This window comes from Chiloscyllium plagiosum, unplaced genomic scaffold (assembly GCF_037043375.1).
Source record: "Chiloscyllium plagiosum isolate Xiang-an unplaced genomic scaffold, Cpla_swu_hap1 HiC_scaffold_24, whole genome shotgun sequence".
Classification (NCBI taxonomy): Eukaryota; Metazoa; Chordata; class Chondrichthyes; order Orectolobiformes; family Hemiscylliidae; genus Chiloscyllium; species Chiloscyllium plagiosum.
In genome coordinates, this window is record NW_028270162.1 from 28,967,032 (window position 1) to 28,986,888 (window position 19,857).

At 39.6% G+C, this 19,857-nt stretch overlaps 1 protein-coding gene and 1 long non-coding RNA gene across 3 annotated transcripts in view; one reads left to right on the plus strand and one right to left on the minus strand.

The window, feature by feature from the left end:
• Positions 1-19,857, plus strand: part of sf3a1 (splicing factor 3a, subunit 1) — a 42,281-nt gene that overhangs the window by 15,961 nt on the left and 6,463 nt on the right. Inside the window, exons 6-11 of the mRNA XM_043715664.2 lie at positions 3,239-3,389; positions 6,372-6,568; positions 12,126-12,246; positions 15,439-15,624; positions 18,225-18,346; positions 19,553-19,798. Coding sequence (XP_043571599.1) covers positions 3,239-3,389; positions 6,372-6,568; positions 12,126-12,246; positions 15,439-15,624; positions 18,225-18,346; positions 19,553-19,798 — 1,023 coding nt within the window. The remainder of the gene's footprint in view (positions 1-3,238; positions 3,390-6,371; positions 6,569-12,125; positions 12,247-15,438; positions 15,625-18,224; positions 18,347-19,552; positions 19,799-19,857) is intronic.
• Positions 1-19,857, minus strand: part of LOC122562646 (uncharacterized) — a 51,319-nt gene that overhangs the window by 8,846 nt on the left and 22,616 nt on the right. The window contains exon 4 of one of the 2 annotated variants that reach the window (XR_015761257.1): positions 7,426-7,678. The exons of the other annotated variant lie outside the window; for it this stretch is intronic. This is a non-coding gene — a long non-coding RNA (uncharacterized LOC122562646). Of the gene's footprint in view, positions 1-7,425; positions 7,679-19,857 lie in introns of those variants that run through there. 2 annotated transcript variants of the gene reach the window in all.

Sequence of the window (19,857 nt, forward strand, 5' to 3'; positions counted from 1 at the left end):
AACTGCATCTGTCTACTCACCTAGCCTGTCCAGGTCACCATGTATTCTCCTAACATCCTCCTCACATTTCACCCTGCCACTCAGCTTTGTGTCATCAGCAAATTTGCTAATATTACTTTTAATACCTTCATCTATGTCATTAATGTACATTGTAAAAAGCTGCAGTCCCAGCACTGATCCCTGTGGCACACCACTGGTCACCGCCTGCCATTCCGAAAGGGAGCCGTTTATCGCTACACTTTGTTTCCTGTCAGCCAACCAATTTTCAACCTCCTATGTGGGACTTATTCAAGGCTTTCTGAAAGTCTAGGTATACTACATCCACTGGATCTCCCTCATCCATCTTCAGAGTTATATCCTCCAAGAAATTCCAGAAGATTAGTCAAGCATGATTTCCCCTTCATAAATCCATGCTGACTCTGACCTATCCTGTTACTGCTATCCAGATGTGTCGTAATTTCGTCCTTTATAATTGACTCCAGCATTTTTCCCACCGCTGAGGTCAGACTAACTGGTCTATAATTCTCTGTTTTCTCTCTCCCTCTTTTCTTTAAAAAGTGGGACAACATTAGCCACCCTCCAATTAGCAGGAACTGATCCTGAATCTATAGAACATTGGAAAATGATCACCAATGCATCCACGATTTCTAGAGCCACCTCCTTCAGTACCCTGGGATGCAGACCATCAGATCCCGGGGACTTATCAGCTTTCAGATCTAACAGTCTCTCTAACACCAGTTCCTGCCTAAAATTCCCTTCAGTTCAGGTCCTTCAGCCACTATTACATCTGGGAGATTGCTCGTGTCTTCCTCAGTGAAGACAGATCTAAAGTACCAATTCAACTCTTCTGCCATTTCTTTGTTCCCCGGAATATATTCACCCGTTTCTATCTTCAAGGGCCCAATTTTAGTCTTAACCATTTTTTTCTTTTCACATAACTAAAAAAATCTTTACTATCCTCCTTTATATTTTTGGCCAGTTTACCTTCGTACCTTATTTTTTCTTTGCGTATTTCCTTTTTAGTTATCCTCTGTTGTTCTTTAAAAAACTTCCCAGTCCTCCGATTTCCCACTCATCTTTGCTATGTTATACTTTTTCCCTTTTGTCTTTATATGGTCCTTAACTTCCCTAGTCAGCCACGGCCACCCCTGCCTCCCCTTAGGATCTTTCTTCCTTTTTGGAATGAACTGATCCTGCATCTTCTGCATTATACCCAGAAATACCTGCCATTGTTGTACCACTGCCATCCCTGCTAGGGTATTGCACCATTGACCTTTGGCAAGCTCCTCCCTCAAAGCTCCATAGTTCCCCTTATTCAACAGAAATATTGTCACTTCCGATTCTACCCTCTCCCTTTCAAACTGCAGATTAATGCTTATTATATTGTGGTCACTACCTCCTAATGGCTCCTTTACTTCGAGGTCCCTGATCAAATCCGGTTCATTGCACAACACCAGATCCAGAATTGCTTTCTCCCTGGTAGGCTTCTGGTAGGGTAGGGGTTTTTTTTTTTACCCTGGTAGGGTTTCTTTTATTTACCTACAGTAAATTATCCTCAAGATTTTCGCTGAGATCTACCTTTCCCTTTCTGCGTGATGATTTCTCTTTGCCCCAATTTCTATTCCTCGTGGACTGAAATTGATTCTGGAAGTCAAACTGTGTTTTATGGACCAGATCATAATCATCAGCTACTTCAGCTGCTAACCTTGCTGTTTTAACTCTCTGCTCTTCCACATAATTTCACACTACTTCCTCGCTAAGGTTACCTTCAGCCTTTATCTCCAGCCTTTCAGCTGACTTTCTTTTTAAGTGTCAGTTTTTGAAGTTCAAAAGCTCTCTCTTTTTCTCTCTGTTCTGCTGCTCTCTTTTTCCTTCTCTTGTGCTTTCAATTGTAAGTCAAACTGTTTCATTTCTGCTGCCCTTTCTTTATCTCCCCTCTAACTCAAGCTGCTTCATTTGCAATTGAATTCTTGCCATCTCTGTAGACTCTAGTTTTTCCAGCATGTTTAAATACTGAGCTACCACTGTAATTATCTCTCCTTTCCTCGCAAAAGCAGGTAGTTCCAATCCCACCTGGTCTGCTAATTCCTGCAGCTTGGTCTTATTCACCTTTTGCGAACCTTCCAAAGTCACTGCATCCACATCCAGAAAACGTTTGGCGACTGAATGAGCCATTACTATCCCAAACTTTGTCTACCCAATCAAATCAACACCTGAAATGCACTAACACCTGTTTAAAATCCCAGCTGAGCCCCCAGTCTGTTGTGGACTAGGCCAGACCACTCAAAACTTTCTTAAGCAGGCAGTCAAGACCATAACTTTGCGATTTGTTTTGGTAAGTGTACAGTGAAAATTACCTGGAGTAAGTTAGCTAGGTTAACTACTTGATTTTAAAATAGGCAAAAATGTATTCACAAAATTATGCAATGAAACATAAAGAACCCCTACAGAACTCAGTCTATCCAAACTAGACTTAATTATGCTGTTCCGAAGAGACACCAGTCCCAATAAGCAAACCCCCTGAGAAACCAGTATAAATTAATAGAACAGATGCTTACAGGTTTGAGTTAGAAGGGCAGAGAGAGAGTGAGTTTGTTTCCACACAGCTCACTGTTGAACTCCCAACTAGTTCTGTTCTGAACTGAACTGGTCACTACAGAGCTGACCACTTCCTTTACATCATACAGGTCACTTCTAAAACATGACCACTTTGGCCTGAAGTCTCATTTGTTTAAATATAAACAGAAAGACCTCTTATTACCCTTTAATCTCTATAGCAAACCAGATTAATAAGTCACAGAGAGCGGGTTTTTACCCTTCTGAAGAAAGCCAAGGACATAGCATCCTTGAGAAAAGGAACAGCTTTTACAAAAAAGAAAGCAGCTTTGTGACATTAGCATCAAATATCTTTTGGAAGAGTGTTCCAGATTTACGCCATCTACACCACTATGCCACCTAACTTTATTATTTGAAAACTGAATTTGCAGCGCTCTCAGGTGCATTTGAAATATGACCCTCTGCTCAATCATGAGATCGTTTTTCACATGCATGTTAATAGTGCCCTCTACACCACTCCATCATTCCTCTTCCCTCTGCCTCACATTCGATGATGTGAATTTAGTTCAAATTGAAATTTTCATTTTCAGGAGTGTAGAAGAGTAGGAAGTCTGTCTCTTATGCTTAAAAGGAATGTCAATCACTGTATCGACATGTAAATAATTTTGACTGTGTGAAATAGGTGAGGTATCGAGTTGAATGGGCCAAATTTCAGGAGCGTGAGAGGAGGAAAGAAGAGGAAGAACGGGAAAGGGAGAGAGTAGCCTATGCCCAGATTGACTGGCATGACTTTGTGGTGGTGGAAACAGTTGATTTCCAGCCCAATGAACAAGGTAATGTAACCATACAATAGCATGAAATGTTGACTTGGGTTTAAATGTTGAACGTGGTCATTCCAAGATTAATCTGATTACAGTTTTTACAACATTCTTTCCCTTGAATGTTTCCTAGCTTGCACTTGCAATTACGGTAAGTTAATTTGAAATGTTATTGAAAAATAACGTGGATAATCTTGGAAGACTTTAATGGAATAGATTTCTTCTCTGTACTACCAAGCACCACCTTAGAATCCTGGTCTCCAATCTTTTTGAACCCTGCCTCAGCAGTATGAAACGGTCATGGAAAAATGGAAACAATCTGTTCAGCTATTTTTCTTCACTTTCCCTACTTCTTATCTAAACTTAACGTACCGTCAATTGCTGACCTATCCTAGCGTGAATTCAACTCTTCAGTTTCTTTGTATTATTTTCCATGCTCTCGCTAAGCTCAGCTCATTTATTAGACTCGGGCACTCCTCACTTGATACCATTCCTAAGGAACCTCTACTTCTCATGCTAGTTGACATTGTAAATAGTTCTGATCTCATTTTTTCCTCATCCGAGATACTTGCATATGTTTTTGCCCTTTAGATCTGTGCTCATTTCAGTCTCAAAATTGTTGTCATCAATGCAAGCTGATTTTCTCCCCTTTGAAAAGATCTTAATCACAAATGTGTAATGGTAGTCTCTGAGATTGGGATGCATTATAATTTCTTAACCTGTCTATTCTTCAACATGATCAATCTCCAACTTCTCCATTTTGAAGTGTGATGTAACTGCCCTTATTTGTTCCCACTTTCAACCTAAGGAGTTGTAGACACACTGTTTATAGGAGTAAGTAATATTTGTAGGAAACTTGCACTTTCAATTCCGAAGATCATCAGAGATCCATCCTAAGTTCTTTTCCTCTGTTACCTGTTACTTTGGCTGATATCCTCGGCGTGGATCAGCTTGCACTTGCACATTATTAATACCCACCTGGATGGTCCTGTCATTTTCTCTTGGCTTCTGTCTTCATGCTGTTAGGTTATTTCTTTTTCAACACCAGTCTTGGATGAACAATGCTGTCTTGCAGGAAAAAATCAAAACCATCCTCTTCAATCCTGGCACAAACTGTGTTTACTTAACAGTAACTCCACCCTTAGTTCTGCTTAAAGTTTATAGTTGGATTATTCACACTGTTCCATTGGACTTCAAGTTGAAATGTGGACTTCAAGTTGAAATGTTGACCTCTACTCCTTTTCTCATCACAAAGTCAGTCGACCAGCTTTTAACTTGCATAACATCAATTGCCATCACTCCTATTTCAATTCGTCCACCACTGAAGTATTCATTTGAGCTGATTTCCCAATGATGTTCTAAGCAGCCTCTGGTATACCAACTTCAGCCCATTCAAATCCATACTCCCCCTGTTATCAATCCCACAACAAGTCCTGTTTAATCATTGTTCCTGTCCATGCTGTTTCCAGTTCCACAGAACCATATACTTAATGTATATTTTGTTAAATTTTCTTACTGGCTTATGTTTCCTATCTCTAACTTCTTTCAGCAATACTATCCCGTCCTTTTGAAACTGTGATTTTGGCTTCTTGAGCACCCTTCCCTTCAACACACTGATTTTGGGTATATCTTTAGCCAATCAGATTCTATGCAGTGTAAATCCCCCTCCAGACATCTTCATTTTCCAACTTCAAGCCCTTCCTCAAAATACATCTCTATAAACAAAGTTTTGGTCCTAATCTATTCTTTGACAAAATCTGATGCTTCTTCCTCTGCCTCTTTAGTCTTAGGGATGTTTTCTACTCTGTATTATATGAATGCAAGTAACTGTTGTAGGCAACACCAATCATTTATACAGCAAACTTTGTTTTAACCGGCACCTTATGAATCAGCACTGTCGGCATGTCAACAAATTTTATATACCTGAGTTACTGGACGGGTCCTGTTTTATCACAATATCCGAGTAGTCAGCTGAGACTGAGTGAGAAGGCTGTCTACTGCTAATTTTTATTTAAGGCAAAGTTATTTTTATGCTGTAAGTAAGGTATAACTGTGATGTGTACAGCCCCTGCATTACATTTTGTTACTTAGTGTGTCTTTTTACATTGATTATGTGGACCTCATGATCAACCAGATTATTTGATCAACTGGGTCACTGCTGGTCTCATAAGTGCTGCTTAATAAAAAGTTTACTGTATTATATTGCTTTTATGGATGTGTTTTAGCTTGACCGTAAAGCTGTGTTTTATTTGTCGTTTGTCATAATTGTGGGCCTGTGAATCAAAGGTTGTAGGTTTAAGATTTTGTTTTAGATTTCTTACAGTGGAAACAGGCCCTTTGACCCAAGAAGTCCAAACTGAACCTCCGAAGAGTAACCCACCCAGACCCATTTCCTTCTGACTAATGAGTAGTTCATACACTGGGCAATTTAGTATGACCACCTGACCTGCACATCTTTGGACTGTGGGAAGAAACTGGAGCACCCGGAGGAAACCCACGCAGATATGAGGAGAATGTGCAAACTCCACACAGTTGCCTGAGGCTAGAATTGAACCTGGGATCCTGGTGCTGTGAGGCAGCAGTGCTAACCACTGAGCCACCGTGTCGCCTGTTCTATCTGTACACCTAATCTAGCATTATATCTAATAAAGTATTGAATGAGTGCTTTGATATTGTTATTCAGTAATATTAAATTGAGACCTCAACTGCCTGTTCTAGTGACAAAGGCAGTTGTTGAAGGTCATGAAACTTTTTTTTTAAAAAAAAGTTTTGATGTTTATTGTTAACTAGGGTTCTTGCCAAGTATAAAGTAGCAGCCAAACTTGTCGAGCTAACAATATTTCTTTGATTATGTTTAGATTTAATTTTGATTTTTTTTTTCTTCAACCAGACGTAGTTATACTGTAATAGTGTTATTCTTCTGTTGGGGCAGAAGTGGGAAACATAGATATGTGCAAGCAATGAAATTCATCAGTTGCTTATCCTTTCTAATTATAGGGCACTTCCCTCCACCAACTACCCCAGAAGAACTTGGAGCTCGTATTTTGATGCAAGAGAGATATGAGAAGTTCGGGGAGAGTGAGGAGGTTGAAATGGAGGTGGAATCTGATGATGAAGCTGAAGAAACTGAGGATAAGCCAGAAGAGACTCCATCACAGTTGGATCAAGATACACAAGTACAGGATATGGACGAGGTATGATATAAAATGATCCTGGTTATTGATGTAAAGATAGTTTTTGAGTATTTTATAGTTTATCCTCATGTTATCCTTGGAATTGCTGTCAATTTTGCAGAATTCTTCCAGCATCACTAACAACTGTTGTAAACCTAATGATACATTATAAAGACTTCAGAGATAATTACTGTAATGACAATTTGGTTTAATTTGGTGTAAAAATGTCTTTGAATTGTCCATTAAGTAATAGTGGTAATACAGAGGAACCTCGATTATCCAAGTAAGATGGGCGGGCACTAGTTCGCTTCGGATAATTGATTATTCCGTTAAATGATTTCCTCTGGGGCTCGGAGTTTTCTGTGAGGTCTGATTCCCATTCAGGGGACCAGGCAGCAGCACACTGCGTGTGAGCCCCCAATCCCGTCCATTCTCCATCCGCTCCCACCCGTCCGTCCCTCCTGCACTCCCGCCCACTGGGGTGGCGGGGAAGGAGGGCCGCCTGACTGTACACCAACAGACAGACTGCTGCTGTCTTTGTGGGGTAAGTCTCCAAATTAGATTACTTACAGTGTGGAAACAGGCCCTTCGGCCCAACAAGTCCACACCGACCCGCCGAAGCGCAACCCACCCATACCGTTACGTTTACCCCTTACCTAACACTACGGGCAATTTAGCATGGCCAATTCACCTAACCTGCACATCTTTGGACTGTGGGAGGAAACCGGAGCACCCGGAGGAAACCCACGCAGACGCGGGGAGAACGTGCAAACTCCACACAGTTAGTTGCCTGAGGCGGGAATTGAACCCGGGTCTCTGGCGCTGTGAGGCAGCAGTGCTAACCACTGTGCCACCGTGCCGCCCAAATAGTGCACATGCGCAAACACAACTTTTTTACTGCAACTTTTTGACAGGTTCTACCTCTGTCCTGTACAGGACAATGTTGGAGAGATTATCTGAGGAAAGGGGAGGTTTAGGGTTCACCCCTATATAGAACTCTAGGGAAAGTATGGAGGGGGAGGGAGAGAGAGAGAGAGCAGGAGGTCGGTCGTTTGGAGACGGTGCCTGGACTGTCCAAGACTGTTCTCAGCAGCATTTCAGTGAGCCGAGTTTGTTTTTTAATCACTGTACCTGTAAAACAAAAGAATCGATCAGGGTTGAAACAACTCTTTAACTTAATGTTTCTATCGGGGCCTTGAGGTCCTCTTCGGATGATCTGAAATTCAGGTAATTGATAATCGACGTTCCTGTGTATTCAGTTCTGCTGTACATTCAAGTTATTAGCACGTCCTATGAGATGTTCAGATGTCTCTCTCTTTCAGAGAAGTCATGACCAGTGAATCAACCAGTGTCAGCGGCTAGCCTGTTAATGTGACAAGGGCTTTATTTTGAAGTTAGTTTGTTTTTATGAAAACTTAGAATTAATACTGAATTTTACTTGCAACAGACTTTGAAAATGTGTTACAGTTTTAGGCATTTGATATCTATAATGTCACCATGAACTTCTGTTCCTTTTTAAAGACATGCGTAATAACAACATAAATCATAGTATATTTCAAAAGGACTGACTTGATTTTCATGTTTCCAACCATACCTAACTTTTGATAAGATGCCAAGTAAATATTAAAATGAATTGTTCATTCATTTAGTTAGATCTCATGGAATACAGGGAGAACTAGCCATTTGGATACAGAACAGGCTCAAAGGTAGAAGACAGAGGGTGGTGGTGGAGGGTTGTTTTCCAGACTGGAGGCCTGTGACCAGTGGAGTGCCACAAGGATCGGTGCTGGGTTCTCTACTTTTTGTCATTTACATAAATGATTTGAATGTGAGCATAAGAGGTGCAGTTAGTAAGTTTGCACATGACACCAAAATTGGAGGTGTAGTGGACAGCGAATGAGGTTACCTCAGATTACAACAGGATCTGGACCAGATGGGCCAATGGGATGAGAAGTGGCAGATGGAGTTTAATTCAAATAAATGTGAGGTGCTGCATTTTGGGAAAGCAAATCTTAGCAGGACCTATACACTTAATGGTAAGGTCCTAGAGAGTGTTGCTGAATAGAGTCGCAGGTAGATAGGATAGTGAAGAAGGCATTTGGTCTGCTTTCCTTTATTGGTCAGAGTATTGAGTACAGGAGTTGGGAGGTCATGTTGCAGCTGTACAGGACATTGGTTAGGCCACTGTTGGCAATTCTGGTCTCCTTCCTATCGAAAAGATGTTGTGAACCTTGAAAGGGTTCAGAAAAGATTTACAAGGATTGTTGCCAGGGTTGGAGGATTTGAGCTACAGGGAGTGGCTGAACAGGCTGGCACTGTTTTCCCTGTCTCAATGTTTCTAAGCAAAATCAATCCACCTGAAATACTCTTAAGGAATAGGTTTGGAAAACCAGTTGATCCAAATCTAGAATGTTGTGGGGTTTTGTTTGACTTGGGTTTTTGTTTCCAGTGCAAGTGGAAGCTGTAACTTTTTTTTTCAAAGAACAAAATACAAAACCATTGGGGAAAATGTCAATGTTGTAACAGCAGAGGGACAAGAGTAGGCCATTCAGTCCCTTGACCCTGTTCCACCACTCAAGATCATGGTTGATCTGTGGCCTAACTCCATATCTCTGCCTTTAGCCCATATCACCTAATATGTTTGCTTAACAAAAATTTAAATATAACAACTGATCAAGTATCCACTGTCACGTGTGGAGGAAAGTACCAAACCCCTACCACCCTTTGCAATCAGAAATGCTTCTAACATCTCTCCTGAACGATCTGGCCATAATTCTCAGACTATTACTCCACTAATTCTCAGCTTCCCAACCAATGAATACCTACCCATTAATCCTATTTTCTGTTGCCTGCCATTCAACCAATCTCCTATCCACGTCAGTAATTTGCCCTCAATTCCATAGGCTTCTACCTTAGTTAACAGTCTTTTATGTGAGACTTCAAATGCCTTCTGGAAGTTCACATAAACAACATCTAGCCCAGTCCATTACTTTAGTCACCTCTTCAAAAAAAAATTCAGTAAGATTTGTTAGGCATAACATACCTGTTATGAATCCATGCTGGCCGTCCCTGATTACCTAAAGAATTTGAAGGTATTCCGTTCCCTCATCCTTGATTATAGACTCCCAACAATTTTCCCACCATAGATATTAGGCTCAAAAACACAAATGGCTGGAAAAGATCAGCAGTACTGACAGCATCCTTGGAGAGAAATCAGAGTTGACGTTTTGGGTCCAGTAACCCTTTTTTCAGACCCTGAAGGGTTACTAGACCTGAAACATTAACTCTAATTTCTCGTCACAGATGCTGCCAGACCTGCTGAGATTTTCCAGCAGTTTCTGATTTTTAGCATCTGCAGTTCTTTTGACTTTTTGTATAAATGTTAGGCTAACTTGTCCTCCCTGGTTTTCCTCTTCTGTTCTTAAAATAAAATGGAGTGATATATGCAATCCCCCAATCCAGGGGGATGATTCCTGTGTCAGAAAAACTCCGAAAGATTATATGAGGGCGTCTACAATGTGTTCCCCTGCTTCCGTTAACATCCTTGAATGGAAACCGTCAGGTCTTTAGGGATTTTTTTCTCTCTTTTGTTCTGTTGATTTCTTAATTGTCAATGTTTTACTTGATTTAATTTTATTCAGTCCCTGTTTTTGATCCGCTATTAATTTCCTTGGGGCTTCCAGCAAGCAAGCTATCTTTTCTACTGTAAATGCCGAGTCAAAGTGATAACTCAACTTCTGCCATTTCCTCCATTGTCATTGACAGTATCCCAGCTTTCAGTCTTTAGTGGGCCAACATTGCTGCTGACTGCCCACTTTCCCATTATGCGACTATAAAATTTTTTCTTATTGATTTTATTTCATAATCCCTTTTAATAACGCTTACAAGCTGCTTTGTTGCCCTTTGTTGTTGTTCGTATTTCCCATTTGGGAAGATCTGTGCTGTTAATTCACATTTTGTAAGCCCATTCGTTTAGTTATATGTTGTCCCTTAGCTCTTTGGTTGTCCATGGTTATTTTTTTTCTGAGATGAATTTTTCCCTTTTGTGGTATATATTGATTTTATGTTGTGTTAAATGTTTCTTTGAACTTTCTCCATTATTCTTCAGTTGTTTTGCCCATGAGCACATATTCCCAGTTTGTTGTGGATACTCTCTAACTCATTGTTAAAACTGGCCTTAGTTAAATTGTTTAATTTATTCCTTACACTCTATGCATTTTTATATCTAGAACTCTTATTTTGACCATGTACTGAAACCTGATGCTTTATTCAACTGTTTATTATTTCTCTTTTCCAGTTTAGTCATACCCTTATACTTTTACCATTACCTGCTATACTTAAAATAGAATTCCTACCTATTTATTCTCTCATGTTACTTGATTTTGAAACTGTATTGACTTCCCACAAGCCTTCCCAACTATTTACTAGTTTGAAGTCCTTGTGACCAACCTATATTTAGCCTTTCGGTAAGGACATTGGTCCCAGGTGGTGCCCATCCCAATGCTACAGTTCTTTCCTGTCCCAGTTCTGATGCTAGTACCCCAAGAAATTGAATCCCTCTTTCCCACCTCACTTCTCTAGCCATTCGCTTAGTTCCCTCATTTTCTTATCTCTGTGCCAATGTGCATGTGGTTCAGGTAATAATCCAGATATTATAACTCTGGAGGTCCTTTTCTTTAATTTTGTTCCTAATTCCTGATATTATTCAAATAGGATCTCTTGTCTATGTTGTTAATCGCAACATGGGTCACAGCACCTGGATCCTCCCCATCTCACTCCAGTATCCTTTCAAGCTGGTTCAAAATGGCCCTCACCTTGGCAAAAGGCAGGCAACACACCATGCGGGACTGTCAGTCCTGCTTTCAAAGGATGCTATCTGTGTGTACTATATGTACTTGGTATGCTATTTGGTGTACCAGAGTGTGACTGCCTCCTGAGTGTAACTCTTTCCCCCTTGCTGATGTTTTGCAGTATCTTACGCTCAAACTTGAGCTCATCAACTCTGAGCCAGTATTCCTTGGACAAGCAAACATTTGCTATACGTATGTTCACTATGAACCACAGTAGATTCCATGAGTTCCCACATCCTGCAAATACATCACATTGCCTGGCCCCTGCATCTCTAAATTATTTAATTAGCTTTTAATTTGTAATTTTAAATTTCCTATTGGTCTTTAGTTTTTAATCTGTAAAGTATGTCTCCAATTTACCTTCAATCAGAAAGCAACTTGGAACAAATGTTCAAATTAGCCAAATTACCAACCTTATCCTGTGATATCACTTTTCACTGTTTCTGATCCCCAAGTCTCCTCCCCTGCAGGTTGCTCTCTCTCTGTTGGCTCCCAGGTAAATATGTGGGACCAGGGACTTGGCATTGATTTTTATTTCCTTCTCATGTCCTGCCAGGCTCCTTTTCTCCTTTAGTGTCAAATTCCTTTAGACCTTCTTTTGTTTTAAAGAGCAGAAATACTCACCAATAAGAGAAAAGGGGGGTGCCTAATTCTGTTTCACCAAATGGTTTATTTTAAATGCAATGTACAATTCAACTCATTTAGACTTGTATGATGATTTCTCTTAGGGATCGGATGAAGAAGATGAAAGTCAGAAAGCCGCCCCACCACCACCTGATAATCCAATGCCTCCACCACTTCCTCCTACTCCAGACCAGGTTATCATTAGGAAGGACTATGATCCCAAAGGTCAGTTTGCAAAGAGTGCTTTTAATGGTGCTCTTCATTGATCTCAAAGACAATGATTTATATTAATTAGGTTGCACTGTTAGTCTGGAAGAAGTTAATGGAATCAAGCATGTAGACAGAATGTATTTCCCCAACAAAATGAACAATTTTCTTGAATTAGTTTGTAAAATTATAAATAACTTGCTCATTTTATTTTTCTTGATCCTGGTGATACCTTTTATATTGTAACTATTCTTCATAAATTTTCTCTCAAAGTTGTACTGTTTCCTTGTTCATTTCATCTATCTAGCATAAAATTAAAGTAGAAAAATTGAGGAATTGGTGATCATTGCAGTATTATCATACATCGTAAGAATTCTGAAATCTCAAAAACCATGCCTGAAGAGTATTTTATGGAATACTTAGTTGGGAGTATGTCACAACCAGAGCACCCCTAAAGTGAAAAGCTTGCCAGAGCAGGATTGATTCCATTATTTTCTCCTTATGCTTTTTTGATACATTTTTTGAGAGGATGTCAGTGACTTGCTCTTTAGGCCATTATTGTATTTACTTACGATGAGGAGAATTCAGTTTATTTTAATACGTTTATCATCTTGAAAGTTTTGATAAGTTACTCCTAACACTGTCAGATCTGAGCTAAAAAATTGGAGGGAAGATAATGTGAGAGCAGAATCTTAAGACGTTGATGCCTAGAGCCATGTAGAGGCCTAATTTGCAGCATTCACCTGGACTCTTGTGACATCGAATTAATGTCTCTACCTCTGAGCTAGAATATCCAGGTTCAAACCCTAACCTCATCAGACATATGTCTCTGATTGTGACATGGGCCACTGCAGCCTCCTGCTACATTCTCAATGGTAAACTTGGCAAGTTTGAGGAGAGTAATGAATTTAATCAAATAAAAAAGTTAGGAATCCAAAGCCATTAGTTTATGGAAAATAAACTGCCATTGCCATAGGCAATAAAACTCACTTGGATTTTTCCATACTTATAAGTACAAAACTGCAATCATGCTGGTTCATTTTCTTTGTAAACTGCAAATTCATCGACATTCATTTTCAGAAAAGGAGATCAAAGAGTTGGTGCGTGTTGATGAAGAACTTCCAGCTGTTCAGTTCTGAAGTTCTTCCAATGATGGAGCAAATTATTATTCACAGTGCAACATCAAATCCTGGTTTCCACTGTTTAACTTGGTGTACTTGCCATCCTCCTCCTCAGTCATAGTGACATTATCTTCACTTCCACTCATTCCTGTTCTAGATATCTTTTAATCACCCTGTTCAGACATGTTATGATGCATGTCTGGGACAGGTGGGACTTGAACCTGGATCTTCTCGCCTAGAGGGAGGGATACTGCCACTGCCCACAAGAGCCTAGTTGAATGCTGCAGTTTAGCAGCATCTTCATCTTCTGATGGAATTCTCACCTTATTTCCTGCCAAACTTTAGCACTGCCTCCAGTTCCTACCTGCTGCCACGAAGTTTCTCCAAATGTTTAAAGGCCAGTACATTCCTCAAACCTGCAATCCCAACCCTCACACCAGAAAAGATTAATTTTATATGAATTAATAGCACACGTGTCAACTTGTTTTATAAAACATTTGGCATCTGAGTCAACAAGATTTGCAGTCAAGATCCATTATAGGGTTTGACAATATAAAGCTGGAAATGTGTTGCTGGAAAAGCGCAGCAGGTCAGGCAGCATCCAGGGAACAGGAGAATCGACGTTTCGGGCATAAGCCCTTCTTCAGGAAGGGCTTATGCCCGAAACGTCGATTCTCCTGTTCCCTGGATGCTGCCTGACCTGCTGCGCTTTTCCAGCAACACATTTCCAGCTCTGATCTCCAGCATCTGCAGACCTCACTTTCTCCTTTGACAATATAAACCAATACAATTGCTGACTAGCTACAAATGGAACCACCTTGCATGCACTCATGACAGCTGAATATATTTCATATAACTGTTAACAAATATCAATCGCCATTCAGTAACTAAGAAAGATAAAAAAGGACTTGGACTCTCTTTCACCTCAACATTCTCCGACAAGCAAGCAATGATTAAATTTCAGAAACGTGCACTTTGCAAATTAATTTTGCACACTTGGTCAACAGTAGTGTCTGTTATGTTCTTTTACTGATTAGAAGTATAGTAAATTATATCAGGGTCCCTAATTATGTGTGTGAATAGTGCTAACGTATTGGCCCACACTAATTAAGATGGCACTTTTACTGCATTGCTTTAACATCTAACTAAAATCTCATGAATCTCTCCCACTTTGGAAGAGAAGAATGTACTCTTCCAATGTCCTAACCAATACATATTTAAATCATCTGAAAGACTAGCCATTTTTCTCATTGCTGTTTGTGGGAGTTGCCTTATTAAAAAAAACTACATTTGTTCTTAAAATTTAGGCAAGACTAGATTTCTTACCAATTCCTTCATGCTATGATTGCTTTTCAAGTCGGACATCTATGTTGTTTGAGTGTGAAGTTAGAAGTAGGTGAGAGCATGTAGGACTGATGAGGTTCCGTTTCCTAAGGAGTGTTAGTGAACCAGTTGCTTTTTATAACAAGCCATCTAATGACATCTAAATTACAGCAATGACTGAATTTTGAGAGTAAATAAGTGTTTTTAAAAAAAGTGAATATTTATATAAGACACATGTTTATTTAACTTTATGTATTTAGTTCACGTCTAGTGTTTGTTGTACACTTAACAAGTTGTCATTTAGTTTATTTAGAAAGTACTAGTGTGTAAGACTACAGTTTCATTTGTTTTAACTTAAATTGTAAAGCTCCAAATTCAGAGTTTCTGCACCAGATTGATTTTTGTAGTATTATACACTCCTTACTGTTTGTTGTGTTGGATAAATCAGCTGCATAACTTGGTATTACATTAATAGTGATTTTTTAAAAAATATATGTTGTTTAATGACTTATAGTTTCAGGCATCATTTGTACCGTATAGATTAAAAGCTAAATAGAATGATACTGGACCACAATTTTGCTTTGACCTGTACTTTATCTGGGAGGTTGCAGCATCTGTGCTTCACTTTTGAAATTTAAAGAAACAAATCTACTTAATATCTTGTGATTTTTTACTTTGATTTTTGTGTGCCTATATATGTGTCTTTTACTCAATTGCTGAGAAGTTTCACCTAAAAAATGAATATACATTATTTATATTCCTTTAGCTTCAAAACCAGTGGCTGGTACACCTGCACCTGATGAATATCTCATCTCTCCAATCACTGGGGAAAAGATTCCTGCCAGCAAAATGCAAGAGCACATGCGTATTGGGCTGCTGGATCCTCGCTGGTTGGAGCAACGTGAACGTTCTATCAGAGAAAAGCAGAGTGAAGATGAAGTATATGCCCCAGGCAAGTGTTACTTGTGATATTGGAGGAAACTGGGAAGCGGTACAAGGATTGCTCAGTTAATTAGGGATGACATCAGCACATTAGAGTGAAATTGCCTTTGGTTTGGACATCAGAATGGAGAATCAGTTTGGGAAGAGATTAAAAAGTAGTAAAGATAAGAATTCACTGTGGGACTGGTTTATGGGACCCCTACAGCTGTACGATAGGAAATACAGAAAGAAAAAATGGGGGCTTCCGAGAAAGGTATGGCAATATTAGTGGATGATTCTAATTTATACATAGATTGGATGAATCCGGTTGGCAAGGGTAATGGGATGATGAGCTCTTCATGTTTTCTGGACAGTTAAGTTTAGAGCACTATGTCCTAGAGCCAATCAAAGAGCACACTACTAGATCTGGTAATGTACAAAATGGGATTAATTAATTGGCTCACTTAGCCTGAGGAAGAGAAGAGTGGATTGAACTACTGTGGATAATTTTGAGGCATGTAGATAGAGCTGGCTAAAGTGATTTACAAAACTAGGATAAGGCGGGGAGATAGTAACAGGAATTTAAGAATACTGAGGAAAAATACATTCCAGCAAGAAATAAACATTCTAATGAAGCATGTACCAGCCCTAAACTAAGTTTAAAAGTTGCATTCAAGTAAAAGAAAAAGTATAAAGTTTGGCAAAGTGAGTGGCTGATCAGAAGACTGGACAGAATGGAAATATTAGCAAAGAGTAACTAGAAGATTAAAAAGAGGAATTTAGAGTATGAGGCAAGGGCAGCTGTGATTTTATTGAGTGGTGGTGAAGGCTAGAGGGATCAAATGGCCTCCATGGCTGCTAACTTGTATGTCTATTTACTTGTGTATATATAGTCACATAGGTCTACACCATGCAAAACAGACCCTTCAGTTCACTTTGTCTATGCTGACTAGATATCCTAAATCAATCTAGTCCCATTTGCCAGCAGTTAGCCCATGTCCCCCTCAATCCTTCCTATTCATGTACCCATTCAGATGCCTTTTAAATGTTGTAATTGTACCAACCTCCACTACTTCATCTGGCAGCTCATTCCATACAGACACTGCCCTCTTTGTGAAAAGATTGCCTCATACGTCCCTTTTAAATCTTTTCCCTCTCACCTTTAACCTCTGCCCTGTAGTTTTGGACGACTCTAGCTTGGAAAAAAGTCCTTAGCTATTCATCCTATCAAGCCCCTCATGATTTTATAAACATCTGTGTCATTCCTCAGCCTCTGCTCCAGGGGAAACAGCCCCAGCCTATTCAATCTCTCCCTTTGGCTCAAACTCTTCAATCTTGGCAACATTCTTGTAAATCTTTTCTGAACCATTTCAAGTTACACAACATCCTTCCTATAGCAGTATTCCAAAAGTGGCCTAACCAAGGTCCAGTACAGCCGCAACATGACCTCCCAACTCCTATACTGTATGTACTGCTCAATAAAGGCAAGTGTACCAAACGCGTTCATTATCCTTTCTACCTGCAACTCCACTTTCAAAGAATTATGAATCTGCACTCCAAGGTCTCTTTTGTTCATGAACATTACCTTGTCTCCACCCCCCCCCCCCCCCCCCCCCCCCCGGCACCCTGCCAAGGTCCAGATTATGAAATGTAGACGTTCTGCCCTGAATTGCCTTTCGAAATTGCTGCAGCTCATATTTATACATCTGCCACTCCTTGGCCCATCTGATCCATGTCCCATTGTACTCTGAGGTAACCTCCTTCGCTGTCCACTACACCTCCAATTTTGATGTCATCTGCAGACTTACTAAGCATACCTCCAATGTTCACATCCAAATCATTTTTATAGAAATGACAAAAAGCAGTGGACCCAGTTCCGATCCTTGTGGCACACTGCTGGTCACAGGCATCCAGTCTGTAAAGCAACCCTCCACCAGCACCCTCTGTCTCCCATCTCTGTTCTCGTGTTGTGTTTTGTTTCTTAGCTTTGACTGCATTTGTTCCATGTAATTCCTTTCCCTAATGTGCACTTAAGAGCCTACTTATTACCATCTGTTTTTATAATTTTACAAATAGAAAAAAATTATCAGTTCATTTAAATATCTGGAAATTTTCTCGTGGCACAAATCCAATTTTCTCTTTTGATCTTACACAGTTTGCAAACTACTCTGCATCTGCTAGTGCCAATTTGTAACTGGTAGAAGCATGGAAGACCACCTTGTTAATGCTTTTGTCCTTTCCTCAGGTGTACCACCTCACAACATCACTGCTTGAACTCAGAATTCATATGACAAACATTTAATGTTTCACTTGATCCGGTAAAATATGTGTGTCCTATCTTAGCAACCTAGAATACTCTAGCTGTTTATTGCTCATTGTTAATGTTTTCTTGTTTTAAAATGGTCAATTAAAGACAGTGTAGAAACAGAAGTTGTGCACCCTAATGTGATGTTAAATTTTGTTCCACTGACTAATTGATGAGGAATGCTGCTCTCCAGACCAACGTTTTCTGGTAATCTATAAAACAAGAACTTGCAGTGAAAAATTCTGCAAGTTTTGTGAGTTTCTTACTTTCGTATTTATTTTTCATAAAGATTTTGATCTTTTGATATGATTTGTTTTCTCCATCAGGTCTGGATATTGAAAGTAGTTTGAAGCAGCTGGCTGAGCGACGTACTGACATCTTTGGTGTGGAAGAAACAGCCATTGGTAAGAAGATTGGTGAAGAAGAAATCCAGAAACCAGAAGAGAAGGTACAAACATCTATTATTGTGAAAATCTCTTGTAATTTACATATTGTTCAAATGATACTTTGATGCAGATTTTTTAAAGAATCCATTCATGGGATGCAAGCATCACCAGCTAGGCCAGCATTTGACAAGATGGTGATTAGCTGCCTTCTTGAACTGCAGCAAGTCATTTGCTGTAGGTAGACCCATAATGACATTAAGGAGGGAGTTTCAGAATTCAGGAGTGGCAATATATTTCCAAGTCAGGAGTGTGAGTGGTTTGAGGGGATCTTGCAGGTGGTCATGTTCCCATGTATCTGCTACCTTTGTCTTTCTAAATGGGAATGATTTTGGATTTGGAAAGTGCTGTCTAACTGACCTTGGTGAAAATTCTGCAGTGCATCTCATAGATTGTACATGCTGCTGCTACTAATGAGTGTCAGTAGTGGAGGGAGTCATATGGTGTCAAGCATCTTGAGTGCTGTTGGAGCTGTACTCATCTAGGCAAATTGGGAGTGTTCCATCATACTCTTGACTTTATAGATGATGGACAAGCTACGCGGAGGGAGGAGTTTAATTACCACAGAAATCCCAACCTCTGAACTGCACATATAGCCACCATATTCCTAAGGCTAGTCCAATTCACTTTCTGGTCAGTGGTAATCCCAGGCTGTTGACCATGAGGAACTTAGTGAGGGTAATGCCATTGAATGTCAAGGATCTCCTGATGCTGCTTATTACTGAAATTTCACAGCTGTAGCCATAATCTTTCCCTTGTATATGAATACCTAGCAAATTAATACAGTATATATAAATTCATTCACCAGCTATTCTCTCCCACTTATTCAGTCATAATTGCTTACGAATGAGTACATTGTGATTAAATGTATTTTCTAAATTTTAGTAAGTCCATTTATATTTAAAGAAAAGCTTGTAAAAGAAATTAAACTATGGAAAGTAACATGACAGCACAACACAAAGTGCTGATGATAGGTATAATCTGCTTATTCAATTGGGGAAAGCATTTGGAAATAAAAAAATAATAATTGTCTATTACAACAGTTAAAGTAGATGGTAAATTTTTTTCATACAGATTAATTCAGAAATTGAAGGCATAGTTACTCTGAAATAATTATTTGATATTGCAGAGAAGCTTTTCATTAATTATAATCGTAAAATAATAAACAAGCTAATAAGAAATGCCTATCTATGTTTTCTTTTTTGGCAAAGGTTACTTGGGACGGTCACTCTGGCAGTATGGCACGAACACAACAAGCTGCACAAGCCAACATCACACTGCAAGAGCAGATCGAAGCCATCCACAAGGCCAAGGGATTGGTTCCGGAAGATGACACAAAAGACAAGATTGGACCCAGCAAACCTGCTGATTTACCTCCACAACCCCCACCACCTTCATCTGTATCAAATTCTTCTATGAATGCTCCACCAATCACATCAATGCCTCGACCACCTTCTGTAAGTTCTAACAACTGTCTTGAAAATGGTTACAAGCATTTCATTTTCAGAGTTGGATG